Source organism: Mobula hypostoma, chromosome 6 (assembly GCF_963921235.1).
Source record: "Mobula hypostoma chromosome 6, sMobHyp1.1, whole genome shotgun sequence".
Lineage (NCBI taxonomy): Eukaryota > Metazoa > Chordata > Chondrichthyes > Myliobatiformes > Myliobatidae > Mobula > Mobula hypostoma.
Window position 1 is genome coordinate 66,473,266 of NC_086102.1, and position 13,116 is coordinate 66,486,381.

At 39.9% G+C, this 13,116-nt stretch overlaps 1 protein-coding gene across 9 annotated transcripts in view; it reads right to left on the reverse strand.

Annotated features, from left to right (window-relative positions):
• Positions 1-13,116, reverse strand: part of dmd (dystrophin) — a 1,998,855-nt gene that overhangs the window by 1,219,614 nt on the left and 766,125 nt on the right. For all 9 annotated transcript variants that reach the window (XM_063050913.1, XM_063050911.1, XM_063050907.1 and 6 more), the window contains exon 16: positions 8,189-8,361. In XM_063050913.1, coding sequence (XP_062906983.1) covers positions 8,189-8,361 — 173 coding nt within the window. The remainder of the gene's footprint in view (positions 1-8,188; positions 8,362-13,116) is intronic.

Below are 13,116 nucleotides of genomic sequence, written 5' to 3' on the forward strand. Positions count from 1 at the left end.
CATCAGAGGACTAAGTGAATCATCAAGGCCCAAATGAACAGCAATTTCAATAGGACTCACTGTAACAGTGCATTTTAAACAAACAGAGCTGCAGCAGAAAAAAAACACTCCAAATATTCTTCACAATTCTCTGCACCAATTAGACTTGGTAACCTTACATTAACAGCAGTTCTTGTGGATTTCCATCCTCAGTTACCAGACATTCCACCCTGCAAAAACTCATTTCAGGGATTTAGCACCATCAATTTGTGGGAGACTTCCGGGTGAGGTGGGATGTCTGCAATAGAGTAGCTCCTCAGCAGCTGGGCAGCTAGTTTAAATAACGTTAGCTATGCTAATGAACGAATGACAACCTGTTAAACTCGCCTCAACACGTCTTTTACAGTCTTAACCCACCATGGGCAATAGAAAAGTCACTGTTGCAAACAGTGCAGCGAGCAACGCTGTCATTACTTTGACCCCTATTAGGCAGGGGTACACTTCAGTGTAGTCTGGGCTGACGTACGTTTTATTTTTTTTTTGGAACATTCTGCCATGGCGCGCTCTCTCTCCCTCTCTCGTGGACACTCGCGTGCTCTCAAGCGCTCTCGCTTGCTTTCTCTCGCTCACTCTCAAAAAAATTGATTTCCGTGATATTGTATATAACTTGCGGGCACCAGGGAGCCACTATTAATATGCGGGAGACTCCCGGAACTTCCGGGAGAGGTGGGATGTCTGAGTTACAAGCAGTTTTAAGCATGATATTCTTATCGTTGAATACCTGTAACAGGTGACAGTGCAGCACTGCTGTTTCTGCACAGGCTGCTTTTCAGACCCGTAATGTAAAGCACCCTGTGCTCCTTTGGGTGTACACAGTTGTTTCACACTGCTATTGTTTTCAAATTTCAAAGTAAATTTATTATCAAAGTACATGTGTATGTCACTATAATGCTGAGATTCATTTTCTTGTGGGCATTCACAGTAAACACAACTGGACCAATGAAAAACAGCACACCACAAAACGGATAAACAACCAATTTCTTGGCTACTCATAAAAAGTCAATGAACTTCTTTGACGTTGCGTACCCTTTCTCAGGACTGACAAGAATCGCAAGGCCATCCAACTCCCACTGTTTTTGACTGTGTCTGAATGGCTATTCCTCTCACAGACACAAGATACCTATCCTCCTTTCCACATTCTCAAGAAATTCAGCATATTTTACAACTAAAATATACAATTCTTGGCAATAATGTAGCCTATACACTTTAATAATAATAACCTCCGTAATGATTTTGTGCTTGCAATGCTTTACAGCAAGATGATTTGATGATATACTAAGCAGGTAATTACAATTTCAGGTTTTAACATATGCAGCAAAGTCTAGCAGCCTTCTCTCCCACCCTCAACCAACGCTCTTTGTCGCCAAATTTATTTGAATTATGGCTGCAACTAGAGCAGTCAAATTTCACCTTCCCTTTGGAGAGGTGCAGGCTGGCTATTAAGTAGTGCCAGAGTAGAAAGATCAATTGTTGACTTTCTCTGCCAATCAATACCACAGTTATCTATGGCTGCCCACGTAAGTCAAATCAAAGGTGATTAGCCTGAAGATAAAATGCTACTCAGATTATATGGAATGGGTGCAAGTAATTGCATTTTGCAACCCTGCACCTACATAATTATGCATACCAGAGAGCTCTGATTGCCACTGAAGACCTTATGTATATTGGAAGTAAGTTAAATGCAATATTTAGTTTTTTTTTTAAATGCAATATTTAGTTTTTTTTGCAACTAACCATTGCAATCAATACTTCAGTTACATTTCCCATAGGTCTAATGATGGACTCAGAGAGCTAGTAGCAATCTCAGTATTGAAAGCTAAAATGGAAAATCATCTAGAATATTAAACACTGAATGCGCTGAACTTTTGTACTTGACATCTATAATGCTATTATGTTTAGGTAATAATCTTTGACCAATATTTGTGTAATATGGTAGACGGATCTCAACACTACTTTTCACTGCATTTTGTGCTGCATCCAGAAACAAAGAATCAATTCAGTACTCTCATTAAAGATAGCAAATTTTAAAATGCCAGGAAAAAATTGCTTTTACAAGGATTCAAACAAATGGTCAAAATCCTAATGCTCTTCACTACATTAGTTGGAATCGATAAAGTGTTTCTTCACTGCCGAGTGGTCAGACTGAGAACATATTGCAGGGATTTTACATTGTGATCCCACAGTGCTGCAGGAGTAAATTCAGGAAAGCTGAGGGAGCTCAAAACTGGACATCCTGAAGATACCCTGGGTCAGTTTTACAGAGGAGAAGCAAACAGTTGTTGTTCTCTTTAGCAGATAGCTCAGAAGCAGAGATTTCAAGTTAAAACCAAAAGGCACAAGTGAAATGGGAGGGGGGAAAAACCTTCTGTGTAATAACCTGAAATTTACTGCCCGGAACGGTGAGGGAAACCAAATCAGCAGAGTCAACTAGGATCTGGATTGACATTTGATGGGAAATAATGCATGAGGCTGTAGCAAAAGGAAGTGACAAGTTCATTCTGCAGGAGGCTGCATTTTACCAAAACTTGAACTTTATATTCCTCACACTTCTTCAACTTCCAAACTGGTAGGTTAAGTGAAGGAGAGCCAAAATGTTTCAGGATCAGCACTCTACTGACCTACAATCCAGCTAAGCTGCATCAAAGGAATACATGCTTTCCTACAAGAAGGTAGCAAAAGCATCTTGTGGTAAATTTAGTTAAACCATCCTACAGCCAACAGATCAACTCGAAGTTCAGGAGTCTTTCCACAACCAAGTGTGAATGGCAGCAAATGAATTAAAGCAACTAATACAGAGGGGTCACTCCAAGATGAAAATTAGCTTTATTTATCACATGCACATTGAAACTTACAGTGAAAAATGTTGTTTGTGTCAGCAATTCTCCAATGTGCTGGGGACAGCCTGCAAGTGTCGCCATGCTTCTGGCACCAATATGGCATGCGCACAACTTACATACCCTAACCTGTACACCGTTGGAATGTGGGGGAAAACCAGAGTACCCAGAGGTCATGGGGAGAGTGTGCAAAACTCCTTAAAGACACCAACAGGAATTGAACTCTGATCAAGCAGCAGGTGCTGTAAGCTTCACGTTAACCACTATGCTACTGTGCTGCCCTCTTCCTCCCGATGGGTGTCAAAGACATCTGTCTTGAAGGTAAGTTTGAAGATCCTCTCAGAAGTAAATAAATAAATGAGCTAACTCCAGTTCCTCCTGAGGTCTCTACCATCACAGAAAGCAGACTTTAGTCATTTCAGTCCTGTCCATGCCAAGTACAGAACTGCAAAAACAATGGTACCAGATATCACCTACATATGGTACCAGATATCACCTATCTTGCAAAGCTGCCAAAACATTGGCAGGTAAAGACCAGTGTCAAAACAATATGAAAAACTTCCCTGAGATATAAGGGTCTCCAAAAATAGTTAATTCCAATCTGGCTCAATTCAACTCTGACTACTAGCATCCATCATTAAATCAGTGGTGGAAATTGCTATCAGTAGTGATATGAAAGGGCACTTTATTATAGCTTACTCACGGATGTTCAGTATGGGTTTTTGCTGGAGTATCTCAGTTTGGACCCAACTACTTTGGGAGACTACTGTCCAGAATCTTAACTGGACCAGGCTTTTACAAGCTGCAATACTGAAAGTACATCAGAAGATAGATATTGTGACTAATAACCTTACAACGTTGGCTTGAAAATTATGAAACAGGATACCCTCTATTTGCATTGATTAGAACAGAACCAAGACTCGGGACATCATACAGTAGAGGTTGCCCATTTGATAAGCACCCCATCCACAACCATTCCATTGCTCTACCACCACCATAGAGGCAGCAGTTTGTACCATCGACAGGATGCAATGCAGCAACTTACCAGGACTCCTGAGACAACACCTTCCAAACCCACAACCCTCACCAGCTAAGAGGACAAGCGCAGCAAAAGCATGGCAACCCACTAACATGAAACTTGCCCTCCAAGCCACACACTACCCTGAATTGGAAAATATATCACCATTGCCAATTTAAAACCACGGAACCCTTTCCTGAACAGGCAGCAGCTCACCACCACACTCTCAGGGACAAACAGGGATGGGCAACTAAATGCTCATCATGTGAACCCTATGTCCCTTGAATAAATATATAAAAAAAGAGCAGAAAAAAAATTAAACACCATCTAGGACAAAGCCACCTCACTGATTGGCACTCATTCATTTCCTCCAAAGTATACCATGCAGAAAAGGTTCACAACTTTGGATCTCCTCAAGCAACTTTTCAAGGAGTAAAATTTCAGTTTCTCTTATCCTTCCATGTATTTGAGCTCCATTTCCCTGGTATCCCTTGGTAACCCTCCTCTAACTTTTTCCTGCACAGTCATAGTACTCCTCCACTTGCACTTCATTAAAATGGTGCGACTTAGATCTTACTAGCTCTCCTCAGTGCTCCTACCTCGCATTTATCTGCAGCTGCTCAGCATCTACCCACTTTGCCAATCTCCCCCTATCCATGAGCTATCTGTCACTTTCTGAATCACTGCTGAATGTCTTCCAAGGTTTGTGCAATCAATTATCTTTTTAAGTGTATGTCCCAGACTTTAATCCAATGTAAGAGGATTGACAGGACCAGCACTGACCCAGGGGTACCCATTACGTACATTGTTTCAATCAGAAAAAAAATTCTCCTTCACTCCTGTACCTTTGCCAACTACATAACTAAGTTCCCAATGTTTTAAAATACCTTATAGCTCATTTCTCAAATAATGATAATCCTGTTTACTAAATTATTTTAAAAATCAATAAATACTTGATTTGCCACACTTCCTTTCTCAATTTCCTTTACCTTCAAAAGGCCAGCAAAACTAGTTGCCGTAATTTTTTAATGTCCATCAGCTGTTTGAGGCCCATCAAATGTTACAAATCTACTGAGTACAGCAGGGGGACACCAAATGATGGTTAGAATCTCTCAACTGTGGTACTCAAAGGCCTATAAAAGATCGTTCCCCTTGGAAGCTGGTCTCACTATATTTGGCTGCTCGTAATCTACTATTTGTTTCCCTGCAGCCATACAACAGTCTCTGATGCTGGAGGTGATTGTTGCCAAAAGACTTACCTTGAGGGAATGGAAATCACCTTCTCCCCCTTCCTTTCGGAGATGGATGGCTGATATGATCTCAGTCATACAGATGGAGAAACTTAGGTTCTTGAGAACCAATTCAATTAAAAAAATTTCAGCTATCTAGGATCCATTTCTTGCCTACCTGGATGAGGCCGGGGGCGGATGAGCAATTTCCCCCCAGCTGGTTTCTCACGGCCCTCATTTGAGATTTAAAGTTTCGTATTTATGAACACTTTGTACAATAGGCATTCCTCTAATGTTATGTCTTTTGTTTTGCTTATTTCATTTTTATATATGTCTGAGCTGGTATGTTCTTGTTGATTTCATTCTTTTTTTAATTTTGAAAATAAAGTATTAAAAAAAAGAATCTCTCAACTGGAGTTTTCAGGTAACTGCTTACCAGGAATATGAATCTTTCCCAGGGAAATGACTCATTGAGTCATAGAACACTACAGCACAGAAACAGGCCCTTCAGCCCATCTAATTTGTGCTGAACCATTAATCTGCCTAGTCCCATTTACCTGCACCTGAATCATAGATCCAGGCACTTCCCATCCATGTACCTATTCAAAATTCTCTTAAATGTTGAGATCACCCCGCATCCATCACTTGCACTGACAGATCGTTCCGCACTTTCTTCGCCCTTTGAGTGAGAAATTTCCGCCTAATGTTCCCCTTAAACATTTCACCTTTCACCCCTTAACCCATGATACCTAGTTGTAGTCTCAGTGAACCAAAGTAACAATTCTGCTTGCATTTACCCTACCTATAACCCTCAGTTTTGTACAGCTCTATCAAATCTTTTACGTTCAAAGAAATAAAGTTATAACCCTATTCCACCTTTCCTTATAAATCAGGTCCTCAGGTTCTGACAACATCCTTGTAAATTTTCTCTGCACTCTTTCAATCTTATTTACATCTTTCCTGTAGGTAGGTGACCAAAACTGATTCAATACTCCAAATTAGGCCCCTACAGTGTCTTGTACAATTCTGAAATCACATCCCAACTCTGGTACTTAATACATTGATTTATGAAGGCTAGTGTGCCAAGCACTTTCTTTATGAACCTATCTACCTGTGATGCCACTTTCAAGTAATTATGGATCCGCACTCCTTAGAGCCCTACTGCTCACCACGTAAGACCTACCCCGGTTGGTCCTCCCAAAGTGATACATCTCACACTTGTCTGGATTAAGTTCCATCTGCTATTTTTCCTGCTGGTCCAGATCCAACTGCAAATGTTGATAGTCTTCCTCACTGTCCACGACATCCCCAATCTTGGTGTCATCTACAAATTTGCTGATCCGTTTACTATACTATAATCCAGATTGTTGATATAGATGGCAAAGGACAACGGACCAGGCACCGATCCCTGCGCCACACTACTAGTCACAGGTCTCCAGTCAGAGAGACTCCACATGGTTGGCTTGATTGAGTCTCAGAGCAAGGAATTGTGTTTCTGCAAAGGAAACTGAACTCACAGAAAGTCTGCCCAGTATTGAAGGTACTAAAAAAATAAGACCAGCTGCTTCAGACAAAGAAGCAATTTGGTAGAACGCCAATGAAAAAGCTATTCTATAGTCACTGCCAAATTGTCCACTTGCTACTGGTATCCAAGCATGCAACTGCTTGCTAATGATCATTTAAGATTTGCATACAAGGTAAATATTACAATTGCTTATGTAGCAATAAAAGCAAAGAATATTCAAGCGCTAAAAATATATTAACTAATGGAACAGATCTCTGCATACTCATCAGTAATTCAGAGTTAGTGTACTTTGAGTTGGTTAATTGTTTTGCTCAATTTAAATCAAGTATTTTTAGGTCCTTGCTCCATGTAGTCTGCTCTGCAGGTCTGAACTCTGAAACCCGATTAGACAGAATGCACCGAAATCTGTCCAGTTTACACCAGTGTGTCAAAGACCCAATGAGGTTCATTAGTCATGATTTGCCCTTTTTAATCCAGTCCTTTTCATTAACCTCTGCTTCTTCAACTAAGAATTTGTTCTGCATTTTGCAACCCTCCACCAAACTGAAATTTGACTTGCTTGACTATAGCTACAAGGTTGATAATTCTCCTTTTTCTCCCCCTAGTTTTCTCAGCAATTTTTCAATTTTCTGGCACCACTCCAACAACGAAGAAAGATAGAAAAACTGAGGTCATGGCTTTTGTTACTTTTATTATTGTTTTTCCTTTTAACCTTGGATGGGAATGGACACATGTGGTGGAAATCTATTTGGCCTTTACTTTATATTTTTTAAGTATATAAAAAACTATTTCTAATCCAGACTCTACTCAGTGTGATTAACTGCATCTTCTTTAGAGAAAAATAGCTGAATGCCTACTTAATACCTTCATCAAGCCTCCACTGGATAAGATAAATTGGTTCCACCATTAGCTCAGCATGTTTATAAGTACAGTACATGTTTCTTTTTGCTATATGCTAATCTCTATACAGACCCCCTTTGCTATTCTTATAGCCATCGTCAATTCTGCAGGTGTGGTGATATCCAATTGATGTATCTGAAATAACTATAAAACCACAAAATAAATAAATTTATTACATATGGTAATTCAATCACCATTGAGAGTTATGACTGCAATTTCAAGGGTTAATCTCAATACCATTAGTGGTGCCACAATGTTCTTCTGGTTGATAATTTCCTCTCATGTGTTGATAGAATGTAATAATAGTTTTTTAACAGTAGGTGGGGATCTGGCTCCTCTTAACTGAAGTATGCAGCCGACGTCTACATTACCAGCCATGCCATGAAAGATGGAACATACGAGCTTTGAGATACCATTCTAAAATATATACTTCGATATTAATTAAGTCAGAGGAAATCTAAAAGTAGATGCGTCCTCATTGATTATTATAAATTAAACGACTAGCAATGGAAACTCAAAGTTAATGCATGAATTATAATTAATAACAGTAAGTCAGCATATGACACAGGCTTTTTTTCAACACTTTCTCCAATTTCAAGCAATAATGTTAACTTGTTACTTTTATATTACTTTTTAAACCCACCTCTTCCTGAGCTCAGAGTCCACAAGTACCTGCCTCTTCTTGGGAGGAGGGGCTGGAGGAAGTTCCTCTTTCGGTTTATCCAAAATCTGTTCTTTGGTTGTAACCATGGTTACGGTTTCCATTACGGTGGTCTGTATTAATGATGTCTCAGTTGCAGTAGCAGACTGTGAAATCTGAGGAAAGTATTAAGACAAGAAGACACAGACTGCTGGAATGATTTCAATAACAATTGTTTGAAGTCTGCAAAGAAAATAATGATTGCAATTTCTCCAGTTAGATCATGATCTGACCTTCACAGAAAAACAATGAATGAATTCTCCCAAACAAGAATATTTAATCTCATTTTTTAGCTGTGGCTAAAAACTGATTAGAATGAAAAAGGATTTAGAGTACACATACAAAAAGAATTGCATTGAAATCAGTTCAATAGCCATCTCAAAAATATTCATTAACACATTTAAGAAGCAACAGAACAGGCACGCCTGTCAAATCCTTCCCGTTCTTTCCAACTGAGAATTTATAAAGCCAATATACAATAAGAACAGGTCCTATCACTTTTGTGGCAATTTCATGCTCCTTTACTTTTTCCATAACAGACACACCATTCTGCATCTTGAAGCATTCAGTGCACAATGACTGTAACCAATTAGCTCAGTTAGAAGTCGCAACAGAAAATAACTCTGTTCCTTTAAATCATCACCTGCTCAACAAGTTCAAATTTTCACAGCAGCCTGAACGTATTTCAAACCTTTGACATTTAAAAACACTTCACAACCAAATCCAAGTAAGCTATAACAAACAATGAAAAGAGAGTTGAAGAAGTATGACTAAGATATTTGTTACAGAGGTGCCCTTTACAGATGCTACAGATGTATGGAAAGAGAGTCCCAGAAAACAGGACCCAGCAATTTAAGGATACCATTGGTGGAACAAAGAGTGGATTGTACTTAGACAGAGAATGCTGGAGTTATAGAACAGCAGCGTTTGATGGAAGCAATGATGTAAACCTGGATGAAGGGATGAATATGTTGATGGGTCACAGCTCAAAATGTCGATTGTTTATTCCTCTGCATTGTTGCTGCCTGACCTGCTGAATTTCTCCAGTATTGTGTGTGCTTTTCTCAAGATTTCCATCATCTGCAGAATCTCTTGTGACTAAACCTAACTGAAGAGTCCTGACGAAGGGACTCGGCCTGAAACGTCAACTGCACCTCTTCCTAGAGATGCTGCCTGGCCTGCTGTGTTCACCAGCAACTCTTATGTGTGTTGCTTGAAGACTTTTTTGTTCACTTGCTTCCAACTGCATAATTATACTTTAAATTTACATCAGATAATAGAGTAAATATGCTTTTAAATCATTTTAAATCTTCTTCAAGTATTTTTAAGTGCCTCTGATCATTAAAGACAGAATGACAAAAAAAAGCCTTTGACAGTGAGATGGTTTGAGAAGGAAGATTGTGGGCCTTAGATTCTACTGCCTGATGCCTCGTCACTTCTTGGGACACCTTCAAGATAATTGGGGTCTTGCAGCAGCATAAATTGAGAGTGGAGACATGGCTAGCATCAGAGGCTGTACTAAATATAATTTTGGCCATTAATTTATACTTGCACACTCAACAGTGAAATGCCTGTCGTGCCATTAAAGTACCATGGTTAATATTTAATAACTCAGCTTTCATCTTCACTTATCTTACCATGGCCAATGGGGACACTGCAACTGCTTCTCCTGCACCAGTATCTACTGGTTTAATCACAGATTCTTGACACAAAATGAAACACTGGCTATAAAGTAATTAAAATGTAATATCTTCTGTGATCATCCGGAGTTTCATTTCCCTGGCCCCTCCAAATTCAAGTCTCATTTATATTTTCAAGTGCCAGTTAATCAAACAACATTTAGCTGCACCAGACTGCAGAGCAAATAGGAACCAAAGTCAACCAGCAGAGCAAAGACTGGCATATTAAGAGTTGCCTACTTTGTGTATTTTTATATGAGATTTTTAATATAAAATTTTAATCAGATGAACTGCAGAAAGCAACAACAAGAACAAAGGTTTATATATTGATGTTTCAAGATAATCTAATTTACTAGGTGATAAATGGCATATTAAGGACACCAGCTTGCTTTTCATTTTTATTTTGCCTGTGCATGAAGGGTGGACAAGCAGGATAATTTGAAGTGGTAATTCCAAAGAGACAAGCTGTGATATTCCAGCATGACAGGATCAGTTTCCCAAATAGGAACGATGTTAAACTTAACACTTCATTAAAATAATACCAGCCCACAATTTGATCAGTCCTGATCAGTGAATTAAATGGAATAGGCTGCAAATGTTTTCAAAAATCATTATTAACCACACACCTTTATGAATGAGAGGGCTGCCAGAGTGCACATTATACCCAGAGTCCCAGTTGGGATGATAAGAGACATATGTGAGCAGTTTTAAGGCCAGCGTCATGACTAACGTCACAGGCAGGGTATAATTCATTAGAATGTGTTATGCATGCCTAAAGGTACCCAGGCTTGCTTCTTTCTTTTTGGAAGTTGGGAAACAGTTGCATAATTTAGCTACAAACTATCTGCATATGCAATTAGAAAATGAGGGGGAAAATTCAAAAATTGCAAATTTCAATTTGCAGACTTCATATGGAGTCTCAATTACATTTCATTGTGTTTTACCCAGAGGCACTGTCCATTTCAGATTGCACCAATCTAGCACTATGGGACTCTGTGGATTAGGTGGGTGGAATACAAAAAAAATTAAAAGGTTGAGACACGAAAGCTATCTTAGATGGATAAATAAAATTAGTCATTAAGTTATGCAGACGGCAGATTATTCAAAAGAAATCTTCATGCATTTGTATATAAGCCTTGTCAATATGTTTGATTTTAAGTATTTTCTATTTATGCTGCAGTTGTTACTAGGTAAGCTAGCAGGTACTATCTATCTATAATTGCCCCTGAACAGAAGGTGAGAGTCAGATACTGGGTATGGAGTCACATATTAGACAAACAGGCAAGGACAGACACTTCCCTTCCGAAAATAACATAATCAAATCAAATAGGTTTTTACAACAATTCAAAAGTTTTATTGTCACCATTAGTGTTACTAATGCTGATTCAATACTTACTTAATTGGCAGAATTTAAATTTCTCAACCGCTGCTTTGGGAATTGAGAGCTTGTCTATAGAATAATAGTCCAGGCTTTAAGATTCCAGTTAACCGACTTAAACCATGTGCAACCTGCTTCTACTCACAGCTTATATTTCTGTGAGAAACAGGTAACAGACAAGCACCCTGCTTGACACTACCTGATTTCCCTTCCCGATTTAGATTCCTTCTAAACCATAAATGACATTAATGAAAACATGCTCAAGTGGTTATAATCTTCCAAACATGATGTTCTTATGTATGACATTCTCTGCATTCAGCAAAATAAATATTATTCATAATTTAATAATATTGTGGCATCCCTTAAGTACTAACAACCAGGAGACTGACACCTTTAACAAAGATGCTTTGCAGCATTAAGATGACATGACAGTGCCAGTGAAGTGCCCTGCCTGTGCTTTTGCTCCTGTGGCACTCCGACCTCTCACTCAAATCTTTCGTCAATTTAGTTAACTGGGCACAGATTATACACTGAACTGAAACCTTCCTGGTGTCATGTCGTTGCTTCATTTTCCGTCAAAATATAACTCGGATAATGTTCCGACTAGGAGTTGAGGATGCCATTGTCTACCTGCTGAACCGTGTCTATGCCCACCTGGACAAGCCAGCGAGCACTGTGAGGGTCATGTTTTTTGACTTCTCCAGTCAATTCAACACCATCCGCCCTGCTCTGCTGGGGGAGAAGCTGACAGCGATGCAAGTGGATGCTTCCCTGGTATCATGGATTCTTGATCACCCGACTGGCAGACCATAGTACGTGTGCTTACAACACCGTGTGTCCGACAGAGTGATCAGCAGCACTGGGGCTCCACAGGGGATGGTCTTGTCTCCCTTTCTCTTCACCATTTACACCTCGGACTTCAACTACTGCACAGAGTCTTGTCATCTTCAGAAGCTTTCGGATGACTCTGCCATAGTTGGATGCATCAGCAAGGGAGATGAGGCTGAGTACAGGGCTACGATACGAAACTTTGTCACAAGGTGTGAGCAGAATTATCTGCAGCGTAATGTGAAAAAGACTAAGGAGCTGGTGGTAGACCTGAGGAGAGCTAAGGTACCAGTGATCCCTGTTTCCATCCAGGGGGTGAGAGAGGACATGGTGGAGGATTACAAATACCTGGGGATACGAACTGACAATAAACTGAACTGGTCAAAGAACACTGAGGCTGTCTACAAGAAGGGACAGAGCCATCTCTATTTCCTGAGGAGACTGAGGTCCTTTAACATCTGCCGGACGGTGCTGAGGATGTTCTACGAGCCTGTGGTGGTCAGTGCTATCATGTTTGCTGTTGTGCACTGGGACAGCAGGCTGAGGGTAGCAGACACCAACAGAATCAACAAACTCATTCGTGAAGCCAGTGATGTTGTGGGGATGGAACTGGACTCTCTCACGGTGGTGTCTGAAAAGAGGATGCTGTCTAGGTTGCATGCCATCTTGGTCAATGTCTCCCATCCACTACATAATGTACTGGTTGGGCACAGGAGTACATTCAGCCAGAGACTCATTCCACCGAGATGCAGCACAGAGCATCATAGGAAGTCATTCCTGCCTGTGGCCATCAAACTTTACAACTCCTCCCTTGGAGGGTCAGACACCCTGAGCCAATAGGCTGGTCCTGGACTTATTTCATAATTTAGTGGCATAATTTACATATTACTATTTAACTATTTATGGTTCTATTACTATTTATTACTTATGGTGCAACCGTAACGAAAACCAATTTCCCCCGGGATTAATAAAGTATGACTATGACT